Source organism: Capricornis sumatraensis, chromosome 8, assembly GCF_032405125.1.
Source record: "Capricornis sumatraensis isolate serow.1 chromosome 8, serow.2, whole genome shotgun sequence".
In the NCBI taxonomy this organism is placed as follows: domain Eukaryota; kingdom Metazoa; phylum Chordata; class Mammalia; order Artiodactyla; family Bovidae; genus Capricornis; species Capricornis sumatraensis.
This window is the reverse complement of record NC_091076.1, coordinates 26,373,854-26,389,331: the sequence shown is the minus strand read 5'-3', so window position 1 is coordinate 26,389,331 and position 15,478 is coordinate 26,373,854. Positions and strand designations below refer to the sequence as shown.

At 39.3% G+C, this 15,478-nt stretch overlaps 1 protein-coding gene across 1 annotated transcript in view; it reads right to left on the bottom strand.

Moving 5' to 3' along the window:
• The window catches only part of NELL1 (neural EGFL like 1), a 999,502-nt gene extending 984,708 nt beyond the window's left edge, over positions 1-14,794 (bottom strand). Inside the window, exon 1 of the mRNA XM_068977360.1 lies at positions 14,644-14,794. Coding sequence (XP_068833461.1) covers positions 14,644-14,794 — 151 coding nt within the window. The remainder of the gene's footprint in view (positions 1-14,643) is intronic.
• Positions 14,795-15,478: the final 684 nt, after the last annotated feature.

Here is a 15,478-nt window from a genome sequence, read left to right as displayed (position 1 = left end):
TGAACAACTCTTCCTTAAGTACCAACTCTAAGTGCCAAGTATTATGCTAATTGATTTAGGATGGAAAACGAAACAAGAGGAGTCACGGAGTTACCTGTGATCTACTGGCGGACAAAAACATATACAGGAAACTATATATATATATATATATAAAATATACATACATGTGAAGTATGTGTGTGTGTATATATATATATACACACACACATACTTTCAACTTATGAGACCATGCTGAAGGACTAAACACCAGGAAGTGGTGGTTCATAACATGGGGACCCCTCAAAGCTAAGATGGTCAAGGAATGCCTCCTTGAGGAAGTGGCATTTAACTGTAAGAGCCAGGAAGAAAAAAAAAAGTGCGGATATAAGGAGGTCTTCCAGGCAAAAGGCAAGCGGGAATGATCAGGAATGATCAGGAAAAATCTTGAGGTAGTCAAGGAACCAAGAGATGGCCAAAGTGACTACCATGATTTAGATAGGATCAATGGAAGGGCATTGTATTAAATTAAACCTGTCTTCCTTTAAATTATTTCTAACAGAGTACTCCAAAAATAATAAAAGTTGCCTCACAATGTAATGCTATTTCCATCACTAGGCAACCAACCACAGGATTGAACTAATGGATTATTGGATAATTACGGATCCCTTAATGAATCTTCTCTACAGTGAGATATGTGTTTCAAGAATTTAAGAACCATGGGCAAGGAAGCATGCACAAAGATGTACCACGAAGTATTATGTGTCAGAAATCTGAGTCAAGCCAAGTTTCCATCAATAGGCAAGTTAATGAATACACTATGGGGTTATGTACCAGTTCGAACTAATGAACTAGATCTGTATGTCCTCAAGAGAATAATGGTGAGTAAAATAAGTTTCAGAAAGATCCATGCTGTGCGATGCCATTTAGATAATGTCTTAAATCACACAGCAACAACCACTAACATTTACAAATGTTTACTACATGCCCAATAATATTCTAAAACATTACATGAGTCAAGTCAATCCACAGAATAAAGCATCTATAGATGCTTTATTATCCCCATATTCCACATGGGCAAAATGAGGCACAAAGAAGTTAAAGAATTTCCCCCAAGGTGACACAGCTGGTAAGAGTCAGATCTGGGCACTTTCCGGGTGGTCTTGGCTAAAACTCTACACTCCCAATGCAGGGGCACCAGGTTCAATCCCTGGTCAGGGAACTAGCTTCCACACGCCCCAACTAAGTGTTTAGATGCTGCAACTAAAGATTCCGCATGCCACGATGAAGACTGAAGATCTTATGCACGACTAGGACCCAGCACAGCCAAATAATTTTTTTAAGTCAGATCTGGGATTTGAATCTAGGCCATCTGGCTCCAAAGACTGTACATTTAGCCTCTACACATACGCCCTCTGTGTTACATAGTTTGTATACTGACACACAGAAAAGCATGAATGTGGTAATATACAAGTGTGCACACACTGATACATATGCAAATGGACACGTTCATCAACCATGTTAGTGATGGCCTTTGGGAAGTTGAAAAGAGGAACTGAACAAGGAGGGGAATGCAGGGACTTCAACTTAGTCTGTAATGCTTTGAGAGTCTAAGCAATATGACAAAATACTAACATTTGCTGATTCTAGGAAACAGCTACTGCATTCTTGCTTTGTGCTTATCCATAGTTTTCTTTTACAAAATAATTTATTTTCAAACTAATATTCTACGACTTTAAAGACCTGAGGCCCAGAGGAGTTAAGGGATACACCCAGGAGTCAACAGTGAAAGAGCCAAGTTAGACCCTGGGTCCCCAGGCTCAAGGTCCCATGCGTGCTCTGCGACCCTAGATAGCCAGATGGTGTGTGTGCCCTTATTTTTTCACAGGCTGTAAGCATGAGGGCTGAGCCAGCCTAGCTTATCAGAACATCTTGGCTTCACTTCATACACTGGCTTCATCCATGAAAAATTGTATTTAAATAAAATATCTGCATATTGAATCATATTTTCTCCACTGATTTACATCCTAATTTTGGAGATCTGTTCCCAAAGAAAAGAATTTGGACCCAATACAGTAAAATAAACCCCAAGTAAAAATCACAGCATTCATCAAAGGGCACAGCAATCAAGGCACAGCTAATTCCCCCAAAATGCTTTCCCAAGAAAGCCCTGGCCAAAAGGCCACAGAGTAAAGTGTAGCTTCATGGTTAATTCTGATATTCTTGCATGTTCTCTTCAGGCAGCCAAACAGACTACCAGGTAGTCATCTCCAGATATTCAGTAGAACCTTCCAAGTGAAGGAATTATTAAAAATTCTATTAAATGAAATTCATTAATTTACAAAATAACCATCTGTCCTGGGTGATTTAAAATACCTGCCGAAAGCTATGTTGGCAAATTACTCTTCAGTGTCTCTTCTAAGAAGCGAGATCTCAATCATATTGCATTTATTTTGTCTTTCCCACCCTCAGGAGGTAGGGAAAAACAGCCACATGTCTGGGGCTAAGATACAAACTCTGCACGTGTAGACTCCTGAATTCAAACCCTATGTCACTACAGCCAATGTCAGTTACTGGAACTCTCAACGTCTGTTTCCTCATCTCTATAATGGGCATGAAAACAGTACATATATAGGAATGGCAGTGGAAGGATGAAAAGGCAAATAAATTTTAGGAACTGAGGTAATCCTTCCTTTGAAAAATTCAGGTCAGACAACACTCATCCATCCTTATTAAGAATTAAGTAAGTAGATAACTGCAAATACATACTCCTTGAGAGAAAATGAAATAGAAATATTTTCCTGACTATAAATACAGGAATTGTTTAAAGTTATCTAAACTTAGTTTCTACTTATTTGCTTATTATCTGTTTATCCTCAAGAGTCAGACTTTTTCTGATTTGCTCTCTGCTGCATTCCTCGTGTTTGAAAGAATGCCTACTACACAGCTCCTGCTGTTGCTGCTGCTACTGTTTAGTTGTTAAGTCATGTCTGACTCTTGCAACCCTGTGGACTGTAGCTCACCAGAATCCTCTGTCCATGGGATTTCCCCGGCAAGAATACTGGAGTGGGTTGCCATTTCCTTCTCCAGGGAATCTTCCCAACCTGAGGAACTGTTATGCCCAGTGTCCAAGTCCCCAAAACTGAGAGAATAAGACGTCCACAGCAATGCAAAAGCATAAAGGGGTTTATTGCTAGCTCGAGCCAGGGCTCAGGACACATCCAACACAGTGGAGTAGAACAAGAGCCCCGAGCCCAGATGTACAGCAGTATTTATAAGTTTAGAACAAAGACAGGGAGTTGGCAAGGGTTGATTGGCTGCAGGGGTTTCCTGGTATTTACTGATTGGCCAGTCATCATCCCTCTGATTGGCCAGAGTTATCATCTCTCTGATTGGCCAGAGTTACCATCTCTCTGATTGGCCAGAGTTACCATCCCCGGAAGCCCCGGAAGCATGACTCATGGGTTATTTTTGGCCTAGTGCACCTCTCTGAGCCTGTCGTGGCTCTGGTGAGGTTGTAACAGGAACAAACCTGTGTCTTCTGCTTAGCAGGCAGGTTCTTTACTACTGAGACACCAGGGAAGACCATCTAATACCTAGTAGATACCTGCTAAATATTTAATTAATTTTAAAAAGTATATTTCCTGAATAAATACTCAGTAGTATTTATTACTCAATAAATACTCAATAGTAATACTAACATTTCCATTTCTTCTTATGGCTTACAATAAATTTGTATTATCTAAATTAACCCTTTAAAATATCTTGTATCACAGACACTACCATCATTCCTCAAAATGTCCAAAGAAGAAGCAAATTCCAAAAGGCGATTGGCCCAAGATCAATTTGTTATCACAGAATTGGCTTTTATACTTGATAGTTTCTAAAAGATTTCTTATCTTTTTACATTCTCTGCTGTCTCTCTCCATCTCCTTCCTTAAGGTACAATTTGATACGAAAAGGAGTGCGAGTGAGAAAATAGATTTTAGTGCAGATGTTAGAAATATGTAGATTTGGGAAATAAATACAGAATTTATTTGCTCTATGATATCCATTTACTCACAGAGCCATTGAATGATTTTCCAGAATATGCCAGTGCAGGTGTTAATTTGCCCCAGAGAAGAATTTGAAAACCCACCCCACTCCCTCAAGCTTACTTGAGGGTTTTTTGTTTTTTGGCAAGAGCAAAAATATCTATTTGGGAGATGCTAGTATGTGAACTGAATCACTCCACTAACTGATTAAATGCAAAGTTATACTAAATCATTCCACTCAAAGTGAAGTTCACTTGTAAATGTTCCCAGAGGTAATTAGCAACTAGGCACATCCAATCAACAGAAGAAACAATTCAGACTTGGGCAATAGTGGGTGCAGGAAATTTAGAAGATCAGCATTAAACTGACCCTTTGGGTAACTTTATCTTACTCAAATTTTCTAAGTATTAAGAGCTATGGCTCAAATTTCAAGCACATCTTATAAAAACGATTACACACAGGTAGTACTTCTACGAAACTGAAAACACATAGCTACTTCCTAACCAACTTTTGAGGTCTGGTTCAGGTACCACGTTCCCCAGGGAGCCTTCCCCAAGTGAGGCAGTAAGAGGAAATTTCTCTCTTCAACACACTTTATCCACACCCCACTGCAAGTTCTCTTGTCCTCTGCATTAGAGTGTCTGATGACATGCTGTGTTTGCCGTCTAGAGAGTACGCTCATTGCAGCCAGGATCTATGCTTATTCCTCTGTGTCTTCCTCAACATCTAGTTCAAAGCCTAGACTGCAAATAGGTCCTAAAAGCCTCAGTCTTTTCCTCAAAGTATCTCTTATCAGCCTTTGTTCTTTCTTGTCACATAAAATAAAACACCACTTTTTCTTTAGAAATCCTCCTAAAAGTAGAACTCCTACAAGGTAGCACTTTCCTGACAGGGGAAAAAAAAAAAAAAACTAACACATTAAAGAATCTGCACTCATGCATATTCTAATTCACTTTTATAAATGAAACACCAATACACAGACACATCCCCCAACTACTCAACACTAAGATGCTGTCAGTCACGGAGAAGTACAGTCTCAAACTCAATCAGAGCTTCCCTCAGTCCTACTCAAAGCAAAGCAAAGGTATTCTAGAATGATTTTTGAAACTTGGATGCTGGTATTCAGGATGTTTTTCAGCCTAGAGAAGATCAATGACAGTCTTACACATAGCCATTCATTCTCCCTGCCCCTAGCCCCAATCTTTATCTATTCAAATAGGATTTGTTTCTGGTAAAAAGACAATAAAAATCTTACTCACTCAAGTCTTTGCATTCCACAAGGACAGCAGTGACAAAGATAAGCTTAAAAAGCTGAGTAGCCACAAAATAAATCCTAGGAGGCTTTGGAACTGGTATGGATAGGAGTGCTTCCAGTTAACTAAGCTTTCTACTTAAATTTATCAATATTAAGAGGGCAGCATTGACATGAAGGTTTTCATTCCCTCATACACATCAATTCAGAGTTGGACTTAGGATAGTGAAATAGGAGAAGAAATAAAAATAAGGGAAGGAAAGGAGAATAAATTTTTTTAACTTTATATATTTCTTTTTTCTTTTTTTTAAATTTTATTGAAGTATGATTGAGTTACAACATTATCTTGGTTTCTGGTATACAGTAGAGTGACCCAGTTATATATATTCTTTTTCATATTCTTTTCCATTATGGTTTATTATTGGATATTGAATATAGTTCCCTATGCTATACAGTAGGACCTGATTGTTTATCCATTCTATATATAAGAGCTTTTGTTTTTCATTTCCGCAAGACAACCTGTCTCAGTCGGTGGAGAAACCCACTTCCAGCTCATGGGAAAAGGAGTGGGTGGCAGAGGGGAACAGAACAAACTGCAGCCCCGGGATGACCAGGGTGGTGCCCCCAGCTCCGGCCGCCATATTTCCACGTCTCTGTGGCTCTGGCTTAACTCCCACTTGGGCAGCATCAGCTACACTTTGTACTCTTCAAAGTAGTTTCTCATATATTATTATTTAGTTTATATAGTCAATCCCATTTTCCGATGAGGAAACTGAAGCTAGAAGACATTAAAAGACATATCCACTGATCCCCCTAAGTACTGACTCAAGGTACATCCATTTATGAATGATAATACTTCCTTTATGCATTACTGAGGTAAAATAAATTTATACATAGAAAGTGCTGAGACCTAATCTATCCTCTATACAATCCTCTGCTTTTCCCACTATCCCAATTTACCTCTGCAGGTTAAAATTTGACATTCATGACACATACTGCTAAGTCATTTCAGTTGTGTCCAACTCTGTGCGACCCCATAGACAGCAGCCCACCAGGCTCCCTCATCCCTGGGATTCTCCAGGCAAGAACACTGGAGTGGGGTGCCATTGCCTTCTCCGCATAACACATAAGACAGATAACATACATAAGACCAGAAGACCAAAGTTATACCCTATTACTTACAAATGCATTTACTAACATTTAACAAGAGCTTACCATGTATCAAGTACAGTTCTAATCCTCTATGTGTATTAATATATTTCATCCTCACTATAATCATATATAGTAAGTACTATTGTTACCCCAGTTTATCATTGAGCAAATGGGGATACTTTGAGGTAGAGAGCTTAAGTAGTTTGTTACTTACTATTACATATTAAACTTGAAAGAAGGACTTCTTGATTTGATCAAATTAACTGAACTATGGTGAAATACTAAAATCCCTGAGCCTCTCTAGACCTGCACTGTCCAACATAGCAACCCCAAGCCACATATGGCAATTGAGCACTTGAAAAATGACTAGTGTGGTGGAGAAAATGAATTTTTAATTTTATGAAATTTGAATTAGTTTGAATTTACATTTTAAATGAATATTCAATGAAACAGCAGACACTGGACATCAGTCAATGAAGGACAGTGACCCTTGAGAGATGAAAAGCAAAAGAGATGAATCCTACAATTACACAAGCTTACCGCTCTGAGTTTCCAAGCTGTGTCACAGGGAGAAGAAATGCAGGCAAAGCCCAGGAGTCTCCCTGCATTGAGATGAAGAAGCTGAGAGTGTGGGGAGACCGAGGCACCTAGATTTCATAGGACAGCATATGTGAGAGACAAACAGCAGACAGAAAAATATAGAACTCTCTCAACAGACTACTGATCAACGCATGCATGTAAGAAAACTACTCAAGGACAGAGAAAAACCACCCAAAGGAAACAGTGCCCAGCATACACATAAGGTGGAGAACAGTACCTACTCTCAATGCTAGAACTGGAAAATCCCATGATTCATGGGGCACCCAGAAGGTCTTAGCTCAGTGACGGAAAATAATTCATTCTAAACTATTCACTAGCACTGCTCTGAGTCATCTAACAAATCTTAAAAGTAGGATCTATAACCTTCAAAATTATTGAAGGACTACACTGTATACCCAAAACTTACATAATATTGTACACCAACGCTCTCTCAGTAAAAAAAAAAAAAAAAAGGATCCAAAGGAATAAAATCGTTTTGTGATAACTGTGTCCTAGAACAAAACTCCGAAGAATTGATGCTTTTGAACTGTGGTGTTGGAGAAGACTCTTGAGAGTCCCTTGGACTGCAAGGAGATCCAACCAGTCCATTCTGAAGGGGATCAGCCCTGGGATTTCTTTGGAAGGAATGATGCTAAAGCTGAAACTCCAGTACTTTGGTCACCTCATGTGAAGAGTTGACTCATTGGAAAAGACTCTGATGCTGGGAGGGATTGGGGGCAGGAGGAGAAGGGGACGACCCAGGATGAGATGGCTGGATGGCATCACGGACTCGATGGACGTGAGTCTGAGTGAACTCCGGGAGATGGTGATGGACAGGGAGGCCTGGCGTGCTGCGATTCATGGGGTCGCAGAGTCGGACACGACTGAGCAACTGAACTGAACCGAGAACAAAACTCAAGACTATTTATAAAAATGGAAAAAGATTTATCAAGTACTAAACAAGGCAAAATTCACAATGTCTGGCATTAGTCAAAAGTTACCTAGGATACAAGGAAGCAGTAGTGAAGAGAAAAATTAATCAGAATCATCCCAGGGCTGACGATAACTGCATTCCACCTATTCAAAGAGTTGGTTAAAGAACGGAAAAAAATTTTTAAGAGTCAAACTGAACTTGTGAAAATGAGATTACAACACATGGCATTAAAAAAAAATAAAAAACAATGATAGTAAGAGCAGCCGATACAGAAGGACAGTTCTTAAAGGCAGGGTAATAGGAACTACCAAAAGCGATACATAGAGAGAAAAGAGAGGAAGAACTTTTGAAATGAACAGAATATCAGTGAGCTATGGAACAACCTTAAGCAGCTTAACATACACATAACTGGAGTTCCGAAAGTAAAGAGAAAGAAACAGAAAACATATATGAAGATAGAAAGGTCATTTTTTTCCTAAATGTGATGAATGTCAACAGATCACACACACAAGAAATAATGAAGAAAATCAGACCTATGTACATCATTATCAAATTGCTTAAAGTTAGTGATAAGAGAAAGTCTTAAAAGCAAGGAGCATAGTTACATTACCTACAGAGGAATAAAGATAGGATGATGACAGATTTCTCATTGAAAACGATACGAGTGAGACGATGGTGGGGCACCATCTTTAAAGGACTGAAAGAAATAAAACTGCCAACCCAAGATTCTACACCCAGCAAAAAGAGTTTTAAAATATTAAGATTTCTTCAGACATACAAAACCTGAAAGAAGTCATTACCTACACTATAAGAAATGTTGAACAAAGTCCTTTAGGCAGGATAAAAATGAAACCATGTCAATGTATAGCAAAACCAATACAGTATTGTAAAGTAAAATAAAGTAAAAATAAAAATTAAAAAAAAAAAAGAAACCAGATTGAAATAAGAATTCACGCAAGAGAACACAGGAAATAGTAACTAAATATCAGTTATACATGATTGATTTTCTTATTATTTAAATATGTTCAAAAGATAATTGACTAACAAAAATAACAACAATGTAGTACAGAGTTTATAACATAAGGTAAAATGTAGAACAACAATAGTACAGTGTCAGGGGAGGGAAGTCTACCATCAAAATATTCTTATTATACACATTAAGTTGTATCACCTGAAGGTACACTGTCATCATTTAAAGATGTATACTATAAACCCTGCTGCTGCTAAGTCACTTCAGTCGTGTCCGACTCTGTGTGACCCCACAGAAGGCAGCACAACAGGCTCCGTCGCCCCTGGGAATCTCCAGGCAAGAACACTGGAGTGGGTTGCCATTTCCTTCTCCAATGCATGAAAGTGAAAAGTGAAGTGAAGTCGTCAGTTGTGTCCGACCCTCAGCGACCGCATGGACTGCAGCCTTCTAGGCTCCTCCACCCATGGGATTTTCCAGGCAAGAGTACTGGAGTGGAGTGCAATTGCCTTCTCCCTATAAACCCTAAGACAACACTAAAATAGTGAAACAAAGAGTAAACCAAGAAAAGAGATTAAAACAGAAATCATAAGAAATTTTCAATTAATCTAAAAGAAGCCAGAAGGGGGGAGGGGAGCAATAAAGAATAGACAGGTAGAAAACAAATAACAAAAACATAGATTTAAGTATGACCTTGTCAATAAACGGACTTCACTTGTATCTCAGTTGGTAAAGAATCTGCCTGCAATACAGCAGACCCGAGTTCAATCCCCGGGTCGGGAAGATCCTCTGGAGAAGGAAATGGCAACCCACTCCAGTATTCTTGCCTGGACAATCTCATGGACAGAGGAGCCTGGCAGGCTACAGTCCATTGGATCGCAATAGTCAGACACAACTTAGCAACTAAACCACATATCAATAATCATATTAATATAAATGGCCTAACTAACCTTGATGAACAGAGATTGACATACTGGTTTAAAAAACAGACTCTTCTATATATACTGGTCATAAGGAAAGCACTTTACATGTTATTACAAGTCTTGAAATAACTATAATAGATGAAAGAATTTAGATCCTCCCAAAATGAGTAGACACTGTATAATTCTATTCAAATAAAATTTCTAGAAAATGCAAACTACTTTATATTCACAGAAAGCAGATTAGTGGTTACCTGAGGGTAGAGGCTGAAATACAGAAAGGAGGGATTATTTTAAAAAGAGGAAACTTTGGGGGTGATAGCTATGTTCATTATCTTGATTGTGATGATAATTTCACTGGTGTTTTCACATATCAAAATTAACAAACTGTACAGTGTGAATATGCACAGTTTATTATAACCCAATTACATCTTAACAAAGCTGTTAAATTTTTTAATGATACTTAAAATTATATATAGAATAACTTGGCAAATCTACTGTATACTGTAGCTATAAATTATAGATGAGATTTTTTACTTTGAAAAAATGTAAAATATCTCATTAACAATTTTTTGTATTGACCCTATGTTGAAACGATAATATTTTTCATATGTTGAGTTAAATAAATATATAGCTAAAATCAATTTCACTTAATTTTTACATGTTTCATATGGCTACTACAAAAATTGAAATCAAAGATATGACTCACTTATATTTCTGTTGGACAATGATGCACTAGAAAGAAGGACTTATCTGGAATATTCTGGAAATATCCTATTGCTCATATTTCTGCCCAACAGTGAGTAGTGATCCTACGGTAGACAAAATTAAATCCCTACCCTCAAAAGATCTCTACATCTTAATCCCCAAAACCTATAAATATATTACTTTACACAGCATAAGCCTTTGCAAATGTGACAGAGTTATGAATCTTAAAATGAAGAAATTATCCTAGATTATCCAGGTGGGCCCAATATAGGGAAAAGGACCCACAAGGGTCCTTGTAAGAGGGGAAAAGAAGGAGCAGAAGAGTCAGTACAAGAGAAGAAAACGTGACAGAAACAGAAAAAAGGAAATGTGAAACAGAAGCAGAGGCTGAAGCGATGTAGCCACAAGTTAAGGGACGTAGCAGCTGCTGGAAGCTGGAAAAACAACAAACTGATTAGCCTATAGTGGCTATGCAAGGAACACAGCTCTGCCAACACATTGATTTTAGCTCTTTAAAGTCTATTTTTTACTTCTGATTTCCAGTGTTGAAGGTGTAGCCTGGTTTCTCTGTTGCATACAGAAAAAAAGCGAGAGGAAAAAGATTAAGCAAAGAGCCATTTAGCAAAAAGGAACCAGGACTGATCGTATAGAAAATTCCCAGCCTATCCAGATTGAAAAGACAATAAAATTGGGAAAATCACTGTCAGGAAAGTCTGCTCTGGAAGGAAGCCAAGGATGTGGCTAAACCACTTTTTGCTAGTACTTCTGAAAGATCAAAACAGTCAGAATATTCAATCAACCAGAGGGCGCTTTGAAGAGATCAGAATTGTAATTCAGGGATCCCCTCAGCCATCCCAGTGGAAGTCAGAAATATAACAGAGATGGAATTTCTTGGAAAGGTCTGTAAAGGAGGCTTTTGTCTCATGGACAGGAAACCCTCCAAGTTTTTGAGAATGTTATACCAGAGAAACGCTGCCACCTAGGACTGAAGGGAACAGGAAGAAGATGAAATAGGCTGATGGACGCCCCAGATTCTATAGGCAAGAAATAGGTGGATAAAACTACTCAACTATAGGGACTTCTTTGGTGGTCCAGTGGCTAAGACTCCGTGCTCCCAATGCTGGGGGCCCAGGTTCAAACCCTGGTCAGGGAACCAAATCTTCCATGCCACAACTAAGACCAGGTACAGCCAAATATTTAAAAGTAATTTTTAAAAAAAAACTATCAAACTATAAACATATGCTACTTTTCATGAAAAAGAATGATTCCTAGAAACAAGTCATAAACTTAGAAGGCAGAGCCAAGGAACACAGAGGATGACCCTCAGGCCCTAATCCCCAGTGGGGTTTGTCCTGCTGGATTTCAAATTTTCTTGGGACCGGTGACCCCTTTCTTCTTTCTACTTTTCCCTTTTGGACAGGAACTTCTATAACTGGAATCCTATACCTGTCACACAATTATATTTTGGAAGCAGATTACTTTTTTCTAGTTTCACAGATCCACAGATGAAGAAAAATTTTGCCCCAAAACAGCAAGTACTCAGAGTCGACTCATATCTGATTTAGATTATTTAGACAGTGAGACTAGAAATTTTTCAACTAATGAATGGATGAGATTTTAGACTTTGAGCTGATGGTATAATGGATTAAGACCTTGGGAGACACTGGGATGGGGTTCATTGACTCTTCATGTGGAGTAGACATGAATTTGGAGGGGCCAGTGGGCAGACGTGCTAAGCAAAATAATAGTTCCCTAAAAATGTCAATGTCCTGATTGCCAAAATATATGAAATATGTTACCTTACATGCCAAATGGACTTTACAGATTACAGATCCTGAGATGGAGAGATTACTGTGGATTATCCAAGTAATGCAATCACAAGGGCCCTGATTAGTGAAAGGCCTCCTCAGTCAAACTCCCGTGATACAATTATTCATCCCACCAAAGAAGCTGAAAATCTCTCCCTGTTGTTGGAGCATGGTAGACATCCCAGAAGCAGAGAACACACAAATTAGAGAGCAGAGATCTAGCCTAGGGAATAAATAAATGAGTAAATGACTAGATTAGTGTATAAAGCAGGCAGCAAGCCTTTCAAAGAGCACATTGGACAGAGGAAATTTTAATGCAGTTCAAAATGTTTCTTCGTCACCTACTATCTACCATGCACAATACTTGGCCGTAGGGACGTAGGGGTATTTAGATAGAAAGACTATTGCTTTCATGAAATGTAGAGATGAGCCAGGCTTCCATAACAACTCTGTTGACAAAGCGTCAGCATCGCCTCTCAAATCAAGAGTGGGATGGTCTCTCAATAGTAAGTGAACAGATCTTGCACAATGCAAAGAGAAAACTAACCCAGTCTGTCTGCTCTTAAGCATGCCCAATCTATTTGCTTCACTGATTCCTAAGAGTGAGTGGAAATTAACATATCTGTAGCCTTGTTATATATTACTATATAGGATCTGTAGATGCGCAGTATATTGTTAACAAGGCTGAAGTTCTCTGCACAGGATATATATATCATCCCATAATGTCGGTTCAGTCACTCTAAAATAATCCTTTTGTTATCTTCACAAAAGGCTTGGTTCAAAGAAGCCCGCCAGGCATTTTTGCTTCAACTCATCAAAGGCCCCCACTGATCTGAGAGTAAAGCAGAAAACTAACAAGGGCCTGGGTAATACTTGAAATAGTTAACAAGTACATGGCCCCCCACCTATCAGAATGGACACTGGCCATAAGCATCAGCACACCAAGCCCATGGATGGACATCAGCTGAATGTCAGTTCTGCCTACAGGGCCCGTGTGACCGTGTGCCAACCTCTCCAGCCGCTCACCACCTTAGCCATGCTAAATGTCTTCCTGTTGGTTTCTGCCTTAAGACCTTCATACATACCATTACTGCCCAGAATGTTCTGAGCTCCCTCCTCTTCTGCTGACACATCACTTTTTCAGGGTAGCCTTTCCCTGACCATCTCCCCACACCCATTAAATCAGATCTCCCTGTATACTCTTATTTGGCAACCTATACATCTCCCTCAAGATAAGTATAGCCATTTGGAAGTCTGTAATTACTTGTTTAATGACTGTTTCCCTCACTCTATTTACTTATTCTTATAAGTAATAAGAATTACTTATTCTTATTCTTTTTTATTTTTTATTTTTTTATTTTTATTTTTTTAATATAAATTCATTTATTTTAATTGGAGGTTAATTACTTTACAATATTGTATTGGTTTTGCCATACATCAACATGAATCCACCACAGATATACACATGTTCCCCATCCTGTTAATAATCCCACTATTAGCATGGTGCCTGGTACACAGTAAGGGTTCCATAAGAACAGCTAGTACTTCCTGGGAATTTACTGTGTTATCAGGCACTGTTTGAACCACTCTAACGGATTCATTCCTCAATCACTGTAATAGTCCCATGATGCAGGTACTATTATTTCAGATGAGGATATAGGCAGAGTCAGGCTAAGGAATTGTCCAACGCCGTAAAGTCAGTAAATGATAGGGTTGGAATCTGATTCTAGGCAGTCAGGCTCCAGGGCTCGGGCTTTTAAGAAGTGCACTATACTGCCCTGATGAATGCTTGTTGAACAATTTAACGAATTGTAGTCAGATTTATAGCAGGCAGAACCAAGTAAGCTGTTCCCCTAAGACACTGCAGCCATAAAATGTCCTCTGTGTGCATGGTCCACTGATTAATGAGAGATGCAGATAGAAGAATAGGAATAGATGCATTAATAGACATAGGTAAGCATATGGATAACAGTAGAAAAAATATCCTGTGGAAAAAATATGACTGGTCAGTGGCTTTCAAGGACTTTACAAATTCATTCCACTTCAGATCCCCCATTAAAATCCCCTGGGATATGTATCACTGCCAAGCCAAATATTCCATCACCATGACCACTACTGCCCCCCTTATACCCTCAGAACACCCCTCAAATGTCTAAGCACCCTCAGCATCTCTGAACATTCCTCATGGCGATAACATAGGAGAAGTAACAGAGATGATCACCCAACAAATACACTCCAGAGGAACACGCCCCAGGCAGACCCCAAATTCCTCCCCAAGTCCTGACCCCATGCAAAGGAGAGAGATGCCTTTACCTTGAAATAAAAATGCTTTGCTGGTGTTGTGCAGTCCGGACACCTGCGTGACCCCAAGGGTGGTGTTCACAAGGTCGAGCTCAGTGATGATATCCAACTGAAGGTCCGGATCCATCCCAAAGCCCACCACTGAAAAGGAACAGAGAGCCATCTTGTCTGAAAATGCAGACTTGCTCGAAACTACATAGAACAGAAGTGGCAGGGACTACCAAGAAGCCAGTGATGAGTGCATGGAGACGCTCTTTTCCTAGATAGAAAAGGAAGGCAACTCTTTGCTCCATCATCCCACTGATACTGTGGTTTCTTCGTCCCTTTCCCATCCCCGCTACAGATTGATAATCCCTTATGCAAAACCCTCAGGGCCAAATATATTTCAGAACTCAGAATGGATCATCTGTTGGAAAGCTAATTTGGCCCATATACTCATTTTATGTAACACCTTCAACAAAGTCTACATCAGTACCCCATAACCAAACACAGTATTTCTAAAGCAAAAAGTATGGTGTTTCCTTCTAATTGGTACAAGTAAAGACTATACACAGCCTCATATCAGTTTAAGTCAAGTTTTGCCACCAAAGGAGTTCAGCTCAGGGTAGGTTTTGCTGCCAAGCGAGCTATATTTCGGGTTTCTGAGCTTTTTTCAATTTAGGGACGATGGGTACAGGACTGTGGCCCTGATCTTCCTGTTCAGACTGATGCAGTAATGACATCTGACACCATCGTCACCAGGAAAGACCTCTGCAGAGCACTGTTAATCAGGCACCCACGTGTGTGATAAAGAGGAAGGAAATGGGAGGGATGCTGTCCCCGCTGGTCAGGAGTGGCAGGGGGCCCG